General features: G+C 55.9%; 1 protein-coding gene across 7 annotated transcripts in view; it reads right to left on the minus strand.

The window, feature by feature from the left end:
- Positions 1-4,967: 4,967 nt before the first annotated feature.
- Positions 4,968-16,022, minus strand: part of LOC119147147 (myosin phosphatase Rho interacting protein) — an 82,038-nt gene continuing 70,983 nt past the window's right edge. For 4 of the 7 annotated variants that reach the window (XM_037385767.1, XM_037385764.1, XM_037385768.1 and 1 more), the window contains 8 exons: positions 13,761-13,908; positions 13,058-13,175; positions 12,178-12,337; positions 11,937-12,056; positions 11,378-11,464; positions 10,545-10,707; positions 10,042-10,127; positions 4,968-6,122 (listed from right to left, as the gene is read on the minus strand). In XM_037385767.1, coding sequence (XP_037241664.1) covers positions 6,051-6,122; positions 10,042-10,127; positions 10,545-10,707; positions 11,378-11,464; positions 11,937-12,056; positions 12,178-12,337; positions 13,058-13,175; positions 13,761-13,908 — 954 coding nt within the window. In that variant the 3' untranslated portion in view covers positions 4,968-6,050. Of the gene's footprint in view, positions 6,123-8,820; positions 8,887-10,041; positions 10,128-10,544; positions 10,708-11,377; positions 11,465-11,936; positions 12,057-12,177; positions 12,338-13,057; positions 13,176-13,760; positions 13,909-16,022 lie in introns of all 7 variants that reach the window. The other 3 variants (XM_037385765.1, XM_037385770.1, XM_037385766.1) reach the window with 2 other exon arrangements.

The following is a 16,022-nucleotide window of genomic DNA, read 5'->3' on the forward strand; positions in this document are numbered from 1 at the left end:
TCTAAAAAAGAAATGGAAAAAAATTACAGAGCAAAGGCAAGCTACGCTGAGCGTGCGCGTGCTTAAGTGTTCACAACCAAGTACTGTATCCGAGCTGTGGAAAAAATGCAAAGGTCTAGTGGAAGTGCAATCAGGTACAGAGCTGGTACCAGGGTGCCACATGTCACAGTGCTGGGGGCAGTGCTACGAAGGCAGCCCAGCCCGCCTCTGTTACAGGGGGAAAAACAAAACAGACTTTCTGGTTTGCAAATCAGCACACAGTTCTAGTTCTGAAGCAAATGAACACAATTTGCTGCTTTTTTTTTTTTAATATGTGGGCAAAGAAAAGGTCACGTTTAAAGAAGGATGCAGTTTGTCTCAGGGGAGACAGCGCAGATGGTTGGAAAATTTAACGGGGGGGGGGGGGGGGGGGGGGGGGGCGGGAGGTGGAAAGTCCTTGGAGCCCATCGGAAGGTGTCTGTGTCTGCACCTTCGTTGCACTTGACTCTTCCCAGACCTCCCGTCTCAGTGCTACCGACAGTTTCACACGTTTCACGCATTCCGCCAGGCGCACACGGTGCCCTGAGAGCATCTGGAGCAGGATGCGGCCGCTGCCTCGCCGCACACAGCTGGCACCGGCCCACGCCGCGAGGCCACCCCACCATGGCCAGTACCGTGCCGCACTGGCCCCCATGCTGCCCGATTCCAAAAGCCTCCAGTGCAAGCGGGGAGCTCGCCCTCTCCTCCCTGAACTTTCCCCCCCCTTCTCCAGACACTTTCTAATTTAAATAGCCACTGATTTATCCTGGAAGCTGGGTGAAGCCTGGAGCGGGAAGAAGCAATAGGATAACTAAGGACCGCTGCTGTCAGTAAGCTCTCTAGCTGGCCCCCACCCCCTGGTTATTTTAAAGCACTGCTCTCTGCAGAAATATTTACGCTTTTGTCTGTTTGTTGATGCTGCAGCTTCTCTCTCTTTAATGTAAAGGCAGGTCATGGATGCCTCTTGCTTTGGAGGGATGCTCAGCTAGTTGCCAGGCTGCAAGCGGAGCGAGCCCGCAGCCCGGAGCAGAGCCTGCAGCGGTCCTTGGGAACAGCTGTCCGCAGCCACAGCATCCCCCCTCCTCCTTTGCCTCGTGACCCCCCCAAACTCATAGCTATCACCGTAAGACACCATATACAGAGCTCCCACCTGGTGAAGTGCTGCCCGGAGCGTGGCTGATCCTGACGACGCCAAGCGGCCGGTGCTCAGCCCCAGTGCACCCTCGGGACAGCAGAGCCAGGGTCTCTGGTTTAATTTTCCAAGGAGCCTAACTCCGCAGTGGGCGATGGCTGCTCCTACAAGCTACAGCATATGAGACCACCACCACCACTATGCTCATGAAAGCCCCCTTTGCTTAGCCATAAGTATTTTAAACCCATGAAGTTCAGCAATAAGATTAATTATTTGGCTTATTAAACATTGCCAAAGCCATGACAACGGTGGCCATGACAACGGTGGCCAGTCCCCCCCCAGTCCCTCCATACCGTGTTCCTCTGTCCTGCCATCCAACACCTTTTATTCCTGCTACACCTCCTGTTAGTGCCAGGGTTATTTCCCAGCAAACCTGCCTGTTTTGCTTTTCTCAGCTATCTGAAGGTCCAGAGAAGCTGGCCAACACGTATTAAATAAAAGCTCCCACACAGCAAACCTCTGAGCAGCTGATCCCCTGGCGCTGATCCTGCTCATACGCAACTCCTAGCAAACCTCCTTTCAAATCCTTTCACAGATGTTTCAGGGAACCCCGAAAAAGGGGCTGATGCAAAGACCGACACGTTCTGTGCAGTAAGGTACAAACAGACTGGAGGAAAGAGAGGAGAAGAAAATCCAGCTGTGCTCCTGCTGGCACCGGACCCCCCGGCAGTGCCTCACCGGGGAGACGCAGGACAGCGCGTTTGTTGCCCTGGGTGAAGAACTGACACGAGTGGCCCAGAAGTGATGCACGATCCCTTGCTCAGTGTACGGGCACCTCTACGGGAAAGGAGCAGTACACAGGTGTTCCTGGGTGACCTTTCCCCCCTCTAAGCATCAGTGTGTTTTCATATGTGTCTAAAGAAGAGCACTCCCCACAGCCTCTCTTCACAGGGAGATTTGGGGCCAGCACAAGCAGAGATCTCCAGATCCCCCTCGCTGCCAGCACCCTGTGCTCTGCACAGCTCCCTGTGCCACTGCATTTCTATCACACCTTCTTCTGCCTTCCTGCACTATCCACCACCGAAGCGCTGCCACCTTGGCCGACACACTGCAGTGACCTTGCACCCATCCTCACGCCTTCTAGAAAAACCAAAAAACCCCACATAAATGTATTTACAAATGCCGAGTCAGAAGCTGCGGACAATCCCCACTGACTGCTCCGCGTGCGTCCCCCACTCCCCCCACCTCTTCTCTACACGGAGCAGTGAGGCTCGGAGCAGGAGCACTGGCGAAGAAACCAAGCAGCTCTTACTCACTAGGCTCAACACCGTAGTGCCAGGCCGGACACCAAGCTGCACGAGAGGACTTCCTGGTATAAGCACGCGTAGAGCAGAGAAAACCCCTCTGTGGGGAGCCCCAGGATGCTCAGTGCTGTATCCGAAAGGGTCCATCCTGCGTCCTCCGCACCACCGATGTGGTATTGGAAGTAGCAAGGTACAGAACTGCTAGTCCTCACGCTTGAAAGGAGTTCTGGGCAAATGAAGTATGCAAAGATAAAGCAGGATTTGCTAGGGGGTGTAAGAAAGGTCAGGGTCCACAAGGCAAGGAGACCAGCGCAAGTTCTGCTTGGTTGGCTAGAAAGGATGAAGGCCCACCATATATCTTGAGAGAAGAGGAGGAGGAGGAGGGTGTCCTTCTGGAGCCAGTGACATCTTGTAAGGGAAGAGCAATGACAATGACCAGGCTGACACACCATCCTAGCGCTGTGGCCCAGGGCCTCTGCCAGGTCACAGCTGCCAGGGCACAGAGCCCACCATGGAGCCGGAGCGGCCAGGGATGAAGTGTGAACTTTATCCCTGCCGAGAGCTGAGCAGATGACTTGGGATGTGACCAAGCCAGGTACCTGGCCAGGTGACATCTCCTGACACAGCCAGAAGGTGCACACACTACCCAAACCACAGTGGGTGGCATCACCTTCCCACCCCAGTAACAGCCCGAATGTGGATGAACCTGGGCCACAGCACTGCCATCTCCACGGGTCCTGCAATCGGCTCTGCTTGGTGGGCACTGGTGTCCCTGCTTTAACTTAAACACTGTCCTTAACTGCTCGTAGGTGCCTCTGAAGTGGTGCTGTGGGCATGGGGACCTGAACGTGCACGCCTCACCCAACTGTGAGGTTACACCAGAGACCCAGACATCCCAGTTCAAAGAAGCTGCCAGGGAGAGAGAAACCCCACACACCACTAGTGACAAAGGACCTTCTTCCAGAAGTGGACTTCTAAGCACAACACATGTGCACTTGACCTGGAAAAGGCTGAATCTGGGAAGGGCATCAACCAGGGAGAGCTGCATCTGGATCTCCTCGGCTGGAAGTGAAGCAGGACGCCACATCACAGCTATAAAGAGCAAGTGCTAACCATGCCCAACGTACCTGGGGTTTATCGCCACCACTCTCCGCTTCTGCTGGCCATCAGCTCGCTCAGCGTGGGGAGAGCTGTTATTTCCACAGTCCCAGGCCAGCACTAAGGTGACCATTTCCACATGGGGGCTCCCCAGTCTGGACTCCCATCAGGCAGGGGAGAGGCTGACGGCAAGCAGCTCTGGGCACACAGGCCAGGTTCCTCCACAGTGGGGTGGGAAGCAGGACTAAGGCGGTTGCCGGCTGATGGGTCGAAGCAAACACAACGCAAGCAGCAGCACGGAGACTCCTGGGAGCTGCTGATGGCTGATCAGAGAGGCGGTCCAGGTGGGTCGCGGCTGGGAAGGCTCCCGGGTGCTCCAGCGCTCAGATCACAGAAAGCGCTATGGTAGGCTCGGACTAGGACAAGTGGCTGCACGTCAAAACGTCTTAGAGGGCACGTGTCTGCTGATCAGGGAGAAGTCTTTGTATCCAAGCGGCTGAGCATCTTTCCTACCCTGCTCCTATCTCCAGGACTTCCAAGTACACCCAGGCACAGATGACAGAGGATCGCAGTGGCAGAGCATCCCCGTACGGGCTCTGCCTGCTGCATGGCACAGGCGTCTCGGCTGGGGACAAGCAGGGCTCCTACGGGTGGGACCGGAGTGCGGCCACACGTGCCCCAGGATGTGTCAAGCCGATCCCTTGGCCGTGGCCAGGCCACACAAGCTGGATGAGAGCCTGATCCACGCTGCGCTTAGATGACGCCATCTCCGGCTGAGGGTCTGGTGGCTGAAACACAAATTGGCTGCTCCGAGGGGCAGGATGAGGGTGACCTCTCCGGCACTGCCACGGGCCAACCTGGCAGGATTGGAGGTGGCTGTCACCAGCCCTGTGGCTGCAGCAGGGTTTGCTCTGAGGGCTGCGCTTGTACCGCCCGCCTAACAGACCCGACACCAGCCATGAAAGCAGACAGAGCTGCCTGCTCCAACCTCGTGTTACGCACCCAAAAGACAAGAGGAATTGCTCCACGTGAAGGCTGGGGCGCATCTCGAGGAGCCCAGCCCGATGCGATGCAGGTTGATCGGCAGCTGAACGGGGCTGGGACGCCAACGTGCCAGATGCTGCTTCAGCCCTGCTCCTGGCCAGGGCGATCGGGGAGGCAGGACCGGGGGTCTTTACAGGTGGCATCTTGAAACTGAGCCTGGGACGAAGCCACCATGCCTGGGCTGTCCTGCTGCAAGGCAGCGTAGGCTGCTTCTAGAAAGACAGCCTCTGCTCGGCTGGCCGCGTGCTGCACCTAGTGCTACCAGCTCCCTCAACTCACTTCTAGTTTGCATCTGTTCATCGGTCTCACGGTGCTAAACTGCGTGCTTTAAATACAAAAGCTGTTAGGACTGAGAAGGTCTGAAGCACATACTGGTTTTGAGATTTTTATTTCAGGAAAAGATCAAAGAATTAAAATAGGAGCTGCCCTGCTGACAAGAAGAGTTGAATTCAAGAAGCTGATAAAAAAGGAGCATTATATGCATTGAGCACTGTGCATTTTCAGTCAATATTGGCTCTACTTTCTACTCTACTTTCCTTTGACTAGGAAAAGGGAGTTTCACATGCGCACAGACCCTGGGATACACGGGACTCAATGAGAGGAAGGGAGTAACAGCAAAAAAAGAGGGTGCCGGGCTTGATCTAACAGAGGCAAGAAAGTGATCTTACATCTCGGCCCCCGAAGCACCAACTGACCACCAGCGAGACGGGAGGCAAAGACACGCCGATGGGGCGGACTCGACGGTGCACGCGAGTATCTGCAGCTCCCTATCCATAACCACCTGGGCAGCCACCAAAGCTCACCGGGCTTCGGTATCGCCTACATTCAGGAGACGGCACAGTCACGGGGCAGGAGAATCATTTCTTGCATCCTTCTCCAGCGAGACGACAGTGTTGTACCTCCAGGCTGCGTATGCCGGCACAGGCTTGCGCTCCCCAACAGCTTCCCCCAGGCTTTCCCCCCTCTTAGGTGCAAGTAATGCAATCGAGATCAACGGTTAGATTAGGCTCCCGGTGTGCTCTGAGCACTGGGTCTCTTGACAGCAGTAAGAGCTAGGTATGGCCGATACCACCCAGGCCCTGCTTGCATACCAAAACAGTTGGTACGACAGAGCTAGCTTATTAACAGGCTACTGAGCCTTAATACTGACACTTAGTGTAATGGTTTACAGTAAAAGAAGGATTCTCCTACAAAGCGCTGAAGAGAGGGGGGAAAAAACCCCCACCCTGATCCCTTCCTCTCCTTCTCAGAGTCTCTGGAGCATCTCACAAGCAGGGAAAGGAGCTGGGGAGGCGAGGGGGTGGCAGGGGGCACCGCCACCAGGGTGCCGGGTCCCGTCGGGGGTGTCAAGACGAACGACAGCAAGGACAGTCGTAAGGAACGAGAGACAAACGGTGCTGGTGCTGTGCTGCCTCAAGCTGGGAGGTGCGCGTGGTCAAGCAGAGCGGGGAGAACTAGTCTTTCTTCAAGTCCCTGGATTCAAAAAGCTTCAGGCGTTCTTGCACAGTCAGGCCTTCCTTCAGACTCTGGGAGAGACAAAAGACAGAGAGCGTCGGACACGGGAGGCAGCGGGCACCTGGCACGCAGGAAGGCAAAGGAGATGCGGGCAGCAGGAGAATGGCCTCCTTGGCGGAGAGGTTAGTGGGCCATGCTAAGAGAAACCACGTGGTTATGGAGAGCGGTTACTGGTGAATGGCACCTAGAGAGAGGGTGAGATTGCAAATGAACCAGCTGACACAGCAGGAGTGGATGAGAGGCACGCCATGCCGCAAGCAGGGTTAGCTCGACTCGGACAATGACCCCCAGAGCCTGTGGTGCCGTGGGCAATTTCAGCGGAGCTCTGGCACTGCGGGAGCCCCGGGGAGGTCAGCTGGGATGGGCGATGCTAAGGCATCACGCCGCTGAACAGGACCTGCCCGCCGGTCCCCCGCACCTGCCCGCAGCACCGACTGAACGTGCATCCATCCGGGACAGCCCTGGCTCCGGTCAACGTGCAAGCTTTGCTCAAGCAGCCCTGGAGACCGTGTTTTTGTTGCCAGTGACAATCCCACCCTTTCTCTAACCCCAGTGGGGTGTCCCAAGCCAAAGCTGCCTCTACTGCACAGGGTTAGACAGCGGACTGGCTACACGCTTGCTTCAGGTCTGGCAGGATCTAGTGGCTGATCCAAGTCAAATGCAGCAGCCAGACTGCAAGGCACCACGCTCAGCTAGCCAAAGGAAAAGCCTGCCCCGCTAGCTCTCGGCATCTGGAGTTGTGAAATCTCTCGCCTACACATGGGGAGCCCGGAGAACAGCCGTGTGAGGGGTACAAACCCAGAAGCAAAGCGCTGGACCCCTGTACGACAGCTTTACCGCAAACCCAGCCGCACAAGGCTAAAGCCAGCCTCCCCTCCTTCCTGCAGCCCCGAAGCTGTGGCTTTTGCTCCAGGGGAGCAGAGCAGCAGTGAGTTGTCCCTGCTCGCTGCTGCTGAGGGGGCACAGACCTCTGCCCCCCCTGCTGCCAGGCCCACAGAGCGAGGGCTCTGCTGCTGTGTGCTGGAAAAGCTTTCATGGCCAGCACGGGCAGCTGTCCACCTGCGCCCTGCAGGCAACCGCTGCCTGCAAGCCAACTCCTTGCAACCTGCAAGGGATTCGCTCTGCAGCTGGACCATTACTTGCTTTACAGACCAAGACGTGGCAGCTTCAAAAGGCACAGACCTGAGCACAAAGCCCCTTCTCCTAACACGCAGCCATCTCCCCTCACGCTTTTACTTCCCTGACTGTGGTGTTAGGACTGTACGGTCCTAACAGCAGGTTAGATTTTTGGGCTGGGTTTTCTTCCACGTGTGTTTATCAAGGCAGGACTCCATGATAAACTTGCCCCCAGGCTGCGCACATTCCCATGGTTACTGGATTTCTTTCAATGTTTCTGCTCCCACAGGCCCACAAATACAGAACGGCTTTGTGAAGCAACACAGAGATGAAAACACTGGAATGGGTTGGTCTGGGTTTACAAATGCTGTATGCTTTCTTTTCAACGGGCAGCAGAGTCTCTTGGGATGCGAGCCTCTGAGCACAGATTTCCTAAAGGAAGTTTACTTTGGGCCTCTTTAAATGGGCAGCAACCCCTGCATTCCAGCTTGCACATCTGATTTCTCACCAGGCAGAAGGAGACAACAGAAAACTATAAGACTACCCTGTCTGACAGCACAAATTCCAGTAAATTCACCCCTTAGGCGGTCTCACAACCCATCCGAGCTGCTGATGAGGGGAGCCTGATGAAGGGAGACTAATGTAGGATGAAATCCGTGATAAAGAGATCCTCCATCAGACCTCCCGGGGCTCTCCAGCCACCCCTCTGCCACTGTGCTGGGGGCCTCCCCTCTTTTCTCTAACCTCCCTCTGCAGGTGCTCTAATCTCACTCTTTACCACGGGCCAGTAAATTAACTATTGCTCCAGTTACTTGAGATAACTGGGTCATTACGATCAGCCTCATTTCTCATCAGCTCCCTCCTTTTGCTGGATGAGCTCGGAAGCCTCAGGCCAGCGTGGAGGCGCAGTGCACAGGGATGGAGAGCAGCAGGGTGGACACCGGGGAGCTGGAGGAAGCCTGGAGAGCAGGAGGAGGAGGTTACTGGGCAAGGAAGACTCTTTTGCTCAGGCACAGATCAACCTAAAGAAGCAGCAATTACGGGCAAAGGAAATTCAGGGTGGCCCTGGAGACCCCCTCTGCAGCTGGGACGGGGGCCACCATTTTACATGCCACTGGCTTTTGTGGGAAACGCATTTACAGGCATCACTGACCCACGCCTCCACCTGGCTAACAGCAAAACGGCTATTTTTTCTACCAGACCTGGCTGTTGAAGTTTAGTCTGAGGCATGCAGTCATTCAAGCATGCACACTCAGTGTCCCACGCTCCCCACACAGCAAACAGGAAAACGTGCCCCACTGTGTCCAAATCCTCACCACGATGGTTAGCTGTGTTGGTGAGGGTGGGAGGAGCAGGAAGGCAAGAAAGCCGTATTCCCCAGGGAAGAGCCAGAGAGACTGTTTCATACGGATCTTGGGCACGCTGACTTGTCCCCTCGCCTTCCCCCTCCCCCCGTAAAATAATTAGCCGTAAATAAACCAGTCAGTCATTAAGAGAGGGGCTCTCATTTGCCATGGAGGTGTGAGCAGTGCATGCAAAAGTGGGCTGCTCCCGTGGGCAGCTGCGGCGCTTGGTGGGTGCTGGTTTGTTTACCTACGTGGCAGGGAACCTGGACTCGGATTCATTTCAGTTATCCCATGAGACCTGCTCAATAACGGACTGTTGAAGGAAAAAGCAAAATAAAGAAAACAAAACAAAACAAGAAGCTCATAAATCCTAAATGCATTGGCGTTTGCGCAGCCCCAGCCCCCCCGCCTCGGTGGCGATGCGAGCAGGCACAGCCCATGCTTGCTCTCCTCTCTTTCCCCCACTGAGCAACACACACAACCACAAGGTCAGTGGTCTGAGTTGAAGTGGTGAAGGGAAACCCACCAGCAGACCTGGAGCAGCAGGTCTGGGCTGCCCTGGAATGCGCAGAGCTGCTCTCTGCTTTTCCTCGGTGCAGCACGGACACCCCAAGCTGGCCACCCGCCGCTCGCAGAGCCGGGGTGGTGGCTGTTTCCCCAGCACGGGCACCGAGCTAGAAGCTTTTTGCCTGCCCAGCTTCTTGCTTTGCCCAAGGTCCCAACCACTTCAAACATCAGCCTGAGACACCAGGTAGCGAGTGGCGAGAGGCAAAGCAGGTTTTGCCCAAGCTGATCTTCTTGCCAACTGACCAACGTTTAACGATGACTCCCGAGCGGCTTTCTCAGCCCTTTTAATCCCTGTGGTCCCACAGCAACAGCCAGCGTGGACCACCACATAACTCTGGCTGTCAGCAGGCCAAGCAGGGCAGCTGGGCACTGCATCACTGGGCTTGGGGACCCACAGCCAAGTACACAGAGAAACACACCTGCGCCACGTTAACACACAAGCAAAGCGTGTATTACATACACCCAGGACCAAGGCATTGTCGTTCCACATAAAGACCAAAAATCTTGCGGTGATGAACACTAACACCTAGAAGGATGTGCATGTTCCCACCTACTGACACCACCTAAATTTCAGCTGCAAACAGGGAGCAAATACTGGGAGAGTCCTCCTGTGAAAGACCAAAGAGCAGGGTGAACTTTGTTCTTTTTTCCAAACCAGGAGCAGCGTCACGCCTCCATCTCGGCAGGGTCAGGAGCGCGTGTGCCCTGCTGGGTGCTGCCTGGCTGCACGGCCAGCCCTTCACAGCTGAGAGCTCGCTTTTCTTCCCAGTGCCACCCAGGCTAGCACTAGTGATTGGGAAATTCTCAGTTTTTTTCCCCTACCAATTTCTTCCCTCCTGGGACCCCCATCGGAGTGTAACGCCGGGCATTCCCATCACACGGGCAGGAGATCCACGCTCACCTTTGACCTGATATTCCTTAGTTGCCGGCTAACACTGGATCTGTCTTTCTTCAAGAAATCAGGGTTGCTTTTTGATTTCATAATATCTGGGAAGAAGCAAAAGAAACTGCGTTAGCATGGTGCCCTCCACCTTCCTGCAAGGAGCAGGGCTGCGGCTCTGCTGCCCTCCCAGCCAGTGCCCTGATGAGCCCCACTCAAGCAGCAATGCCCTAAGGGCAGAGGAGACTCGGGGGTCTCCGCTCCCCTGCACCGCGTGCAGCATGAGGTTTTCCCAGTGCAAAATGCCTGAAGGCTTTCAAAGCCCATCAGCTCCCCGTCTGTGGGCTGGAGGGAAGCGCTGCCACTCTGGCAAGGCTGCGTGCAGGGAGTGGAGGTGGGAAGCAGCACGGAACAGGAAAAAAGCACCGTGCCAAGTCCTACACTTGGACCCGTTACTGCACAAGTGCTTGTAGGCTTAGCTTGGGAAACCCAGAATTGCTTAGAGCTGCTGGAGGAGGACTGACCATATCCTGATACAGTGGTGTTCACAGGGGATTTCTCTCCCTGAGCTTCTGTGGCTGCTTTCAGCTGCTCTTTCAACCTGCTGATATCACAGTCTGCCTTGGCCTTCACGATGCTCAGCTCCGTGTAGATGTCCTTGTACTTGTCACTGGCGTATTTCTTATCCTGGCAAAGGAGCAAGAACAACCCAGTGGAGTCAGACAGACAGCTGGAGCCGAGGGGTTTGTAAATGCACTGAAAGACGAGCCTGGCAAACACCGACGGAAGAAGAGCCGGCAGTGGGGAGAAATGTTTGGCTGGGGCAATGCACGCATTTCACACAAGGCTCCTAAGAGCGGGACGGGGCCGGAGACAGGCAGAAGGCTGCGAGCCCCGCGGTGAGCGTACAGCGCTGCCTGTGCCTGCAGCCCCTTCGTCACGGGATTACTTGTTCATGGCTTTTCATTTTAGCAAAGACACAGAATACAAGCAGAATTCCCAGAAATGGCCTTGGCAAAGGGACCATCCAGAGCACACCAGATCCGATGCTGGGAGGCTGGGCAGTTCTCTAACACTGACTATTTTTGCCAGCCTGATCTGAAGTGACAGGAAATGGGGAAAAAACACCAAAGGGGATGTTTTCCCACATGGTCTCCCTTGCGGGGTAAATCCTAAGCTGATACAGTCCCGGCGTGCTTTACTGACAACACCAAGATGGGTATTCGATTTCATTCATGGGAAAAATTAAGTATTTTGTTTCATGTGTGGGTGTGAGTGAGCCAAAATCTAAGCACACACACGCAGGGGAGCAGAGCACAGCCCGTAAGAAGATTTGCAGAAACCTCCCTGGCATTACCCTCAGTGCCGTCTGCAGCTCGTCTTTGAGGGAGCTGATCTCCTGCTTCAGGTACTGGATTTCGGATTCTTTGACCCGCAGCAGGACCTGTGGGAACAAAAGCAGCGTGTGTTCATACCCAAGAAGGCACAGGATGATCCCCAGAGGCTCGCCTGCTGTGCCTGGTGGCAACCAAGCCACAGCTGGAGGCTCAGCCCTGTGATGGCTCCACGCCAGCACCACAAAGCTGCTGGTTCACCCATCTTCTGGTTCATGCAAGGAAATTACTGCTGGGTCTCTCGGGAACTTGCTCAAGTTTGCACCACTGATGTGCTCCCTGCACGCCCTTTGGTTTCTCTCCCCACTACTCTGCATGGGCTGGATCCCAGGGGACAAGCAGGGCTGGAGGAGGAGAGGCGGGTGTATGGCTTCGCACGTCGAGAAGGGAAGGACTCCAAAAGCTCCCGGCCCCATTGCACCCCATGATGCACGGTGCTGCCCAGCCACGCAGAGCCAGTGTGTGGAGCGATGGATGGCTCTGGCACGTTCCCCGGGCTCCACAGGCAGCGGCAGAGCTCACCTCCAGCTCGTAGGCGTCCTTGCCCTGCGTGAGAGGCGATCCAGCAGCCTCTCCTCCGCCCTCCCCGGTCAGCAGGGTCCGCAATCGCGTGATCTCCGCAGCCAGGCGGTTATTCAGCTCCTGGGAAGAGGAGGAGGAGAGCTGTTGCGGGAAGGAGGAGCATGGCCACGGTGCGTTGCAGAGCCCGCCGTGCTGCCCGTCACCCCCCGCCAGCCGCCCAGGGTACGGTGGGGACCCTCACCTGGTTGTGGGCGTTGAGCTCCTGGTTCTCCCGCTGGCACTGGCGGAGGGCCTGCCTCTCAGCCTCCAGCGCCTGCGCCAGGTGGGCGTTCTCCAGACACTTCTGCGAATACTGCTCCGAAAGCACCTCCAGCTCCCGCTGCACCGACTGCAGCTCCTCCCTGGCAAAACACGCGCTGGGTAGTGCCCCCGCCGCACACACCCACCCGTGCCCACTCTTCCTCCAGCACCCTGGCACAACCCAGCAGGGATCTCAGCATGGAAGAGAATGACTTGCATACTCCCTTTGGGAAAAACCTCAACCCAGAGCGAGCCAACCCTTCCCGCTCCCGGCACAGCGGTGCTTGGACACCAAAGGGATGGGAGGTCCTGCTCTACGGGGTTAAATGGCAGGACTTCCTCAGGTTTCCAAAAACTGGGCTGAGATCTATCAAGCTGGCTCTGGGCACTCAAGACCGAGCGTGTCTGCACTCTTACGCAGACGCATCAAGGTTAACAAAGCGGCTTGGCTGCCTTGCTCAGCCCCCACGTGAGGACAGCCTTGCCACAAACAAAGGTATGGGCTTTCTCCTCGCCTAGTTAGACTTGTTTGAGCAACCCTGCTGCTACAGCTGCATGAAAAGCAGCACTGTGTCTTCACATCTGCTACTCCTGGTGACCACGAAGCAGCAGAATTTAGGAAGTATGGAGACTCTGACCTGGAGCCCGAAAGATTAGGGGCAACCAGGAGACTCTTGATAGTTGCAGCTGAGTCAGGACCAAGGGAAGAGGACCCTGTGATGACAGGTCTGCCCCTAACCCATCGCTGAAATCAGAGGGGAGGAAGGGGTCCTCCACACACATCAGACACAGTGACAGACAGAGGACGACAACGGTCTTACAGGTATTGCCTTCGGAGGGCCTCGATGTCAGCGTTGACGCTGCTGATCTGGGAGCGCTGAGACTTCTCCAGCTCTCGCTCCAGCTCCTCCCGGTGTGCGTTCTTCATGGCTTCGATGGCTGCATGGGACAGCAGTGTTAGCACCCAGCTCCACTCCACCCAAGGGCGGTTTTTTTTTTGAGGTTTTGTTTGTTTTTTAAAGGAACAAAAACTGAATCAACCCAGCAAATTTCCTACTGCTTCAGCCTGTGCCCCTGGCTGTGAAGTGGCTTCTGCAAATCCCACTTTTTAATAAAGTCCAAACAATTGTCTAATTCACATATTGTTTCCTGGATTGTAGGACCTCTAATGCAGAAGCCCTGGGCTCCAGCACTTTATAACTCCCCAGGGACACCGAAGAATGAATTCAGTGTGGAACTGGCAATAAATTAACCACAAAAATGACTAATGCCTTTCTGAGAGAGAATGGAAAATGGATCGGGCTATGTTACAGCCAAGGAGATGGGTACCGAGCCTGAAGGACCAGGAGATGGGCCTTCATCCAAAACATCCCTCCTACCAGCCCTTTCCCATGTCCCTGTGATCCCCACCCAGCCCTCATCCCACCCATGCTCTGCTCCTCTATACTGGAGCCACCACCACCCCGTGTCCCCATCAACACGGAGCTGCCCCACCGCAGGGGACCCTCTGGCATGTCCCTGTACCTGAAATAGTGGCAGCCGTTTCTTCTGCCAACAGACGGTCTTTCTCCTCCCGCAGCTTCTCCAGCTCCCGCTGGTGCTGCCGCTGCAGGTCCTCAATCTTCTTCTGGTGTGTCTCCTCCATGGCTGCAAAGCCCCTTTCACATGTTGCCTGCAGAAGGGACAAGGGGAAGGGGTTGGCCCAGGAGCGTGGGGCCGGTGTCACAGCGGTGGCCAGCCTGCTGGGAGCCACATGCCAGCACGTCAGTCGGCACCCAAGTTCTGTGTCATGGGGATCTTCTTCCTGCCCAGTCACGGAGGAGCCAGCTGAGGATGGACCTCGCAAGGTCAGGACTTGTCCTGCAGCCCCTTGACCCCTGACAGCTCCAGTGAAAGGGAAGGACAGGGCAGGCCTGGGGTCAGACCCAATCGGGGAATGCAAATATACGTTAAAGACACAAACCCAAAGCCTGCTGTGCCCCTTGGCTCTTTTGCAACGCCTGATTTTATGCGGCCACCTCTGGGGTGGAAAGCAGGTGACTCGTGACGGCAACAGGACCTTAATTCCCAACCAAGCATCGCTTCAAATGCTGCATGAGCAATTATTCGCTAATCAAATCACTGGGAATGAACTTAGGCCAGGACCAGGGTCACCAGGGGTGAGGTCCCCAAGGGCAGCCCATTCCTGCCCCAGGCACAGCCCCCGCTCCTGCCTTCGCAGGACAATGCAAAAACCTGTCTGCGGTTCAGCGCCAGCCCTGCCGCCCCGCTGAGCGCACGGGGATCCCGGCCGGACACACGGCTGCAGGACAGAGGCAGGACAGCAAAGCCACAGGCAGGCCGGAGCCGGGAGCCGGGAGCGGGCACGCACTGGGGACGTGGTGCACAAACCACCTCCAGGCATCTGGGGGCAACCACAATGCCAAGCGCTGCACCGGGCTTCTCTCCCGCTGGATGTTAAGGGCTGGCATTATTTCCTGATTTCAACGGATTTCTTCTTGATTCGCACTCCTGTTTTCCAGAGGAAGTGAGAACTGTCACTCAGGGTCCACTGGGACCCCGTGGGAGATTTAAGGGGAACAAATTCACTCCCTCGGTGACAGAAGTGCTCACAACAGCCTAACGCCACTGCCCTACACTAACAACATCCTCAGCATCACTTTGCTGTGTAATGCTCTGTACCCTATGCCACCCTCATCCCCAATTTTCAGCTCTGGTGCTTTTTTCCCTCCTCTTTAAGTTTTAATCCTGAGGCATTCTTCGCTTTCTCAGCCTTGGTGGTTTGTTTTTTTTTGAAACTCCCAACTCAGTGCCAGAACCTGTCTGGACTTGGCTGACTACGGAGTGGCACGAAGCAGCTTTGCAGGATTCTTCATTTCGCCTCTAATGCTGGAGGAGAATGGTGACGGCTCCTCTACAGGGCTGGCTGTAGATCTGGTATTTAACATTTTGTCAATGCATTGCTATAAATCCAGGACATCTGAACATGTACAAACCAGCACCTCGTGTTACCGATGTTATGTTCTCCATCAGGTTCAGAAGAGAAGAATCGAGCACCTTTAAACCTGTAAATTGGGCAGGGTTGCAGCCGCCGCGTTAGCTTTCTAACCGAGGGGAGTTTCTACCCTGCTGGCTGTCCCTCTGCTTCCTACAAAGGCGCACAGACAGGTCGGTCCCCCCTGCTCTCCTCCTGGACCCCTCTGCCCAGAAGATGCTGCCTGCCCTCCTGCCAAGAAAACTGCACATTTTGGCAGACCAAAGCTGAAAACACAGCCGGGAGGTCAGGTTCACCGCTTCCTCGTATTTTTCAGCCTCCAGTTTGGTTCTGGACTTTTTGCCTCTTCCAAGGAACACGCCTTGGTACAAGCAACCCTGCTTGGTGCCTGGCTGGCAGGCCAAGGCGTTACCCGTGTGTCCCACTGACCTGAGCAGGGGGTTCAAAAGGGCTTTTCCTTCCTAGGGGTTCCAACGGAGGAGACGGCATTCAGGGCACACCACCGCTCCGCTCCCATCTCCCCGGCAGCTCCCCCTCCCCCGCCACCCAACTCGCCCCTGATGGGATGCAGCAGAACTCCTGCTCTCCCCAGGCTAAAACCAGCTTTTGGCTGGAGCTGAGCCACGCTTCGCCCTCAGCCCAAACGTGTGCCGAGGGTCTTGTGGCTGGAAGCGAGCTCTCCCACATTTTTGCCGGCTCTGAAGAACTGCTCCATGGAAGCCTGGCCAGCACGGTCTCCGTGCACAGCCGGCACCGCTGCCCTGTCGGCTGCCCAAGCAACCTGCGAGCAC

The sequence above is a fragment of the Falco rusticolus genome, chromosome 4 (assembly GCF_015220075.1).
Source record: "Falco rusticolus isolate bFalRus1 chromosome 4, bFalRus1.pri, whole genome shotgun sequence".
Lineage (NCBI taxonomy): Eukaryota > Metazoa > Chordata > Aves > Falconiformes > Falconidae > Falco > Falco rusticolus.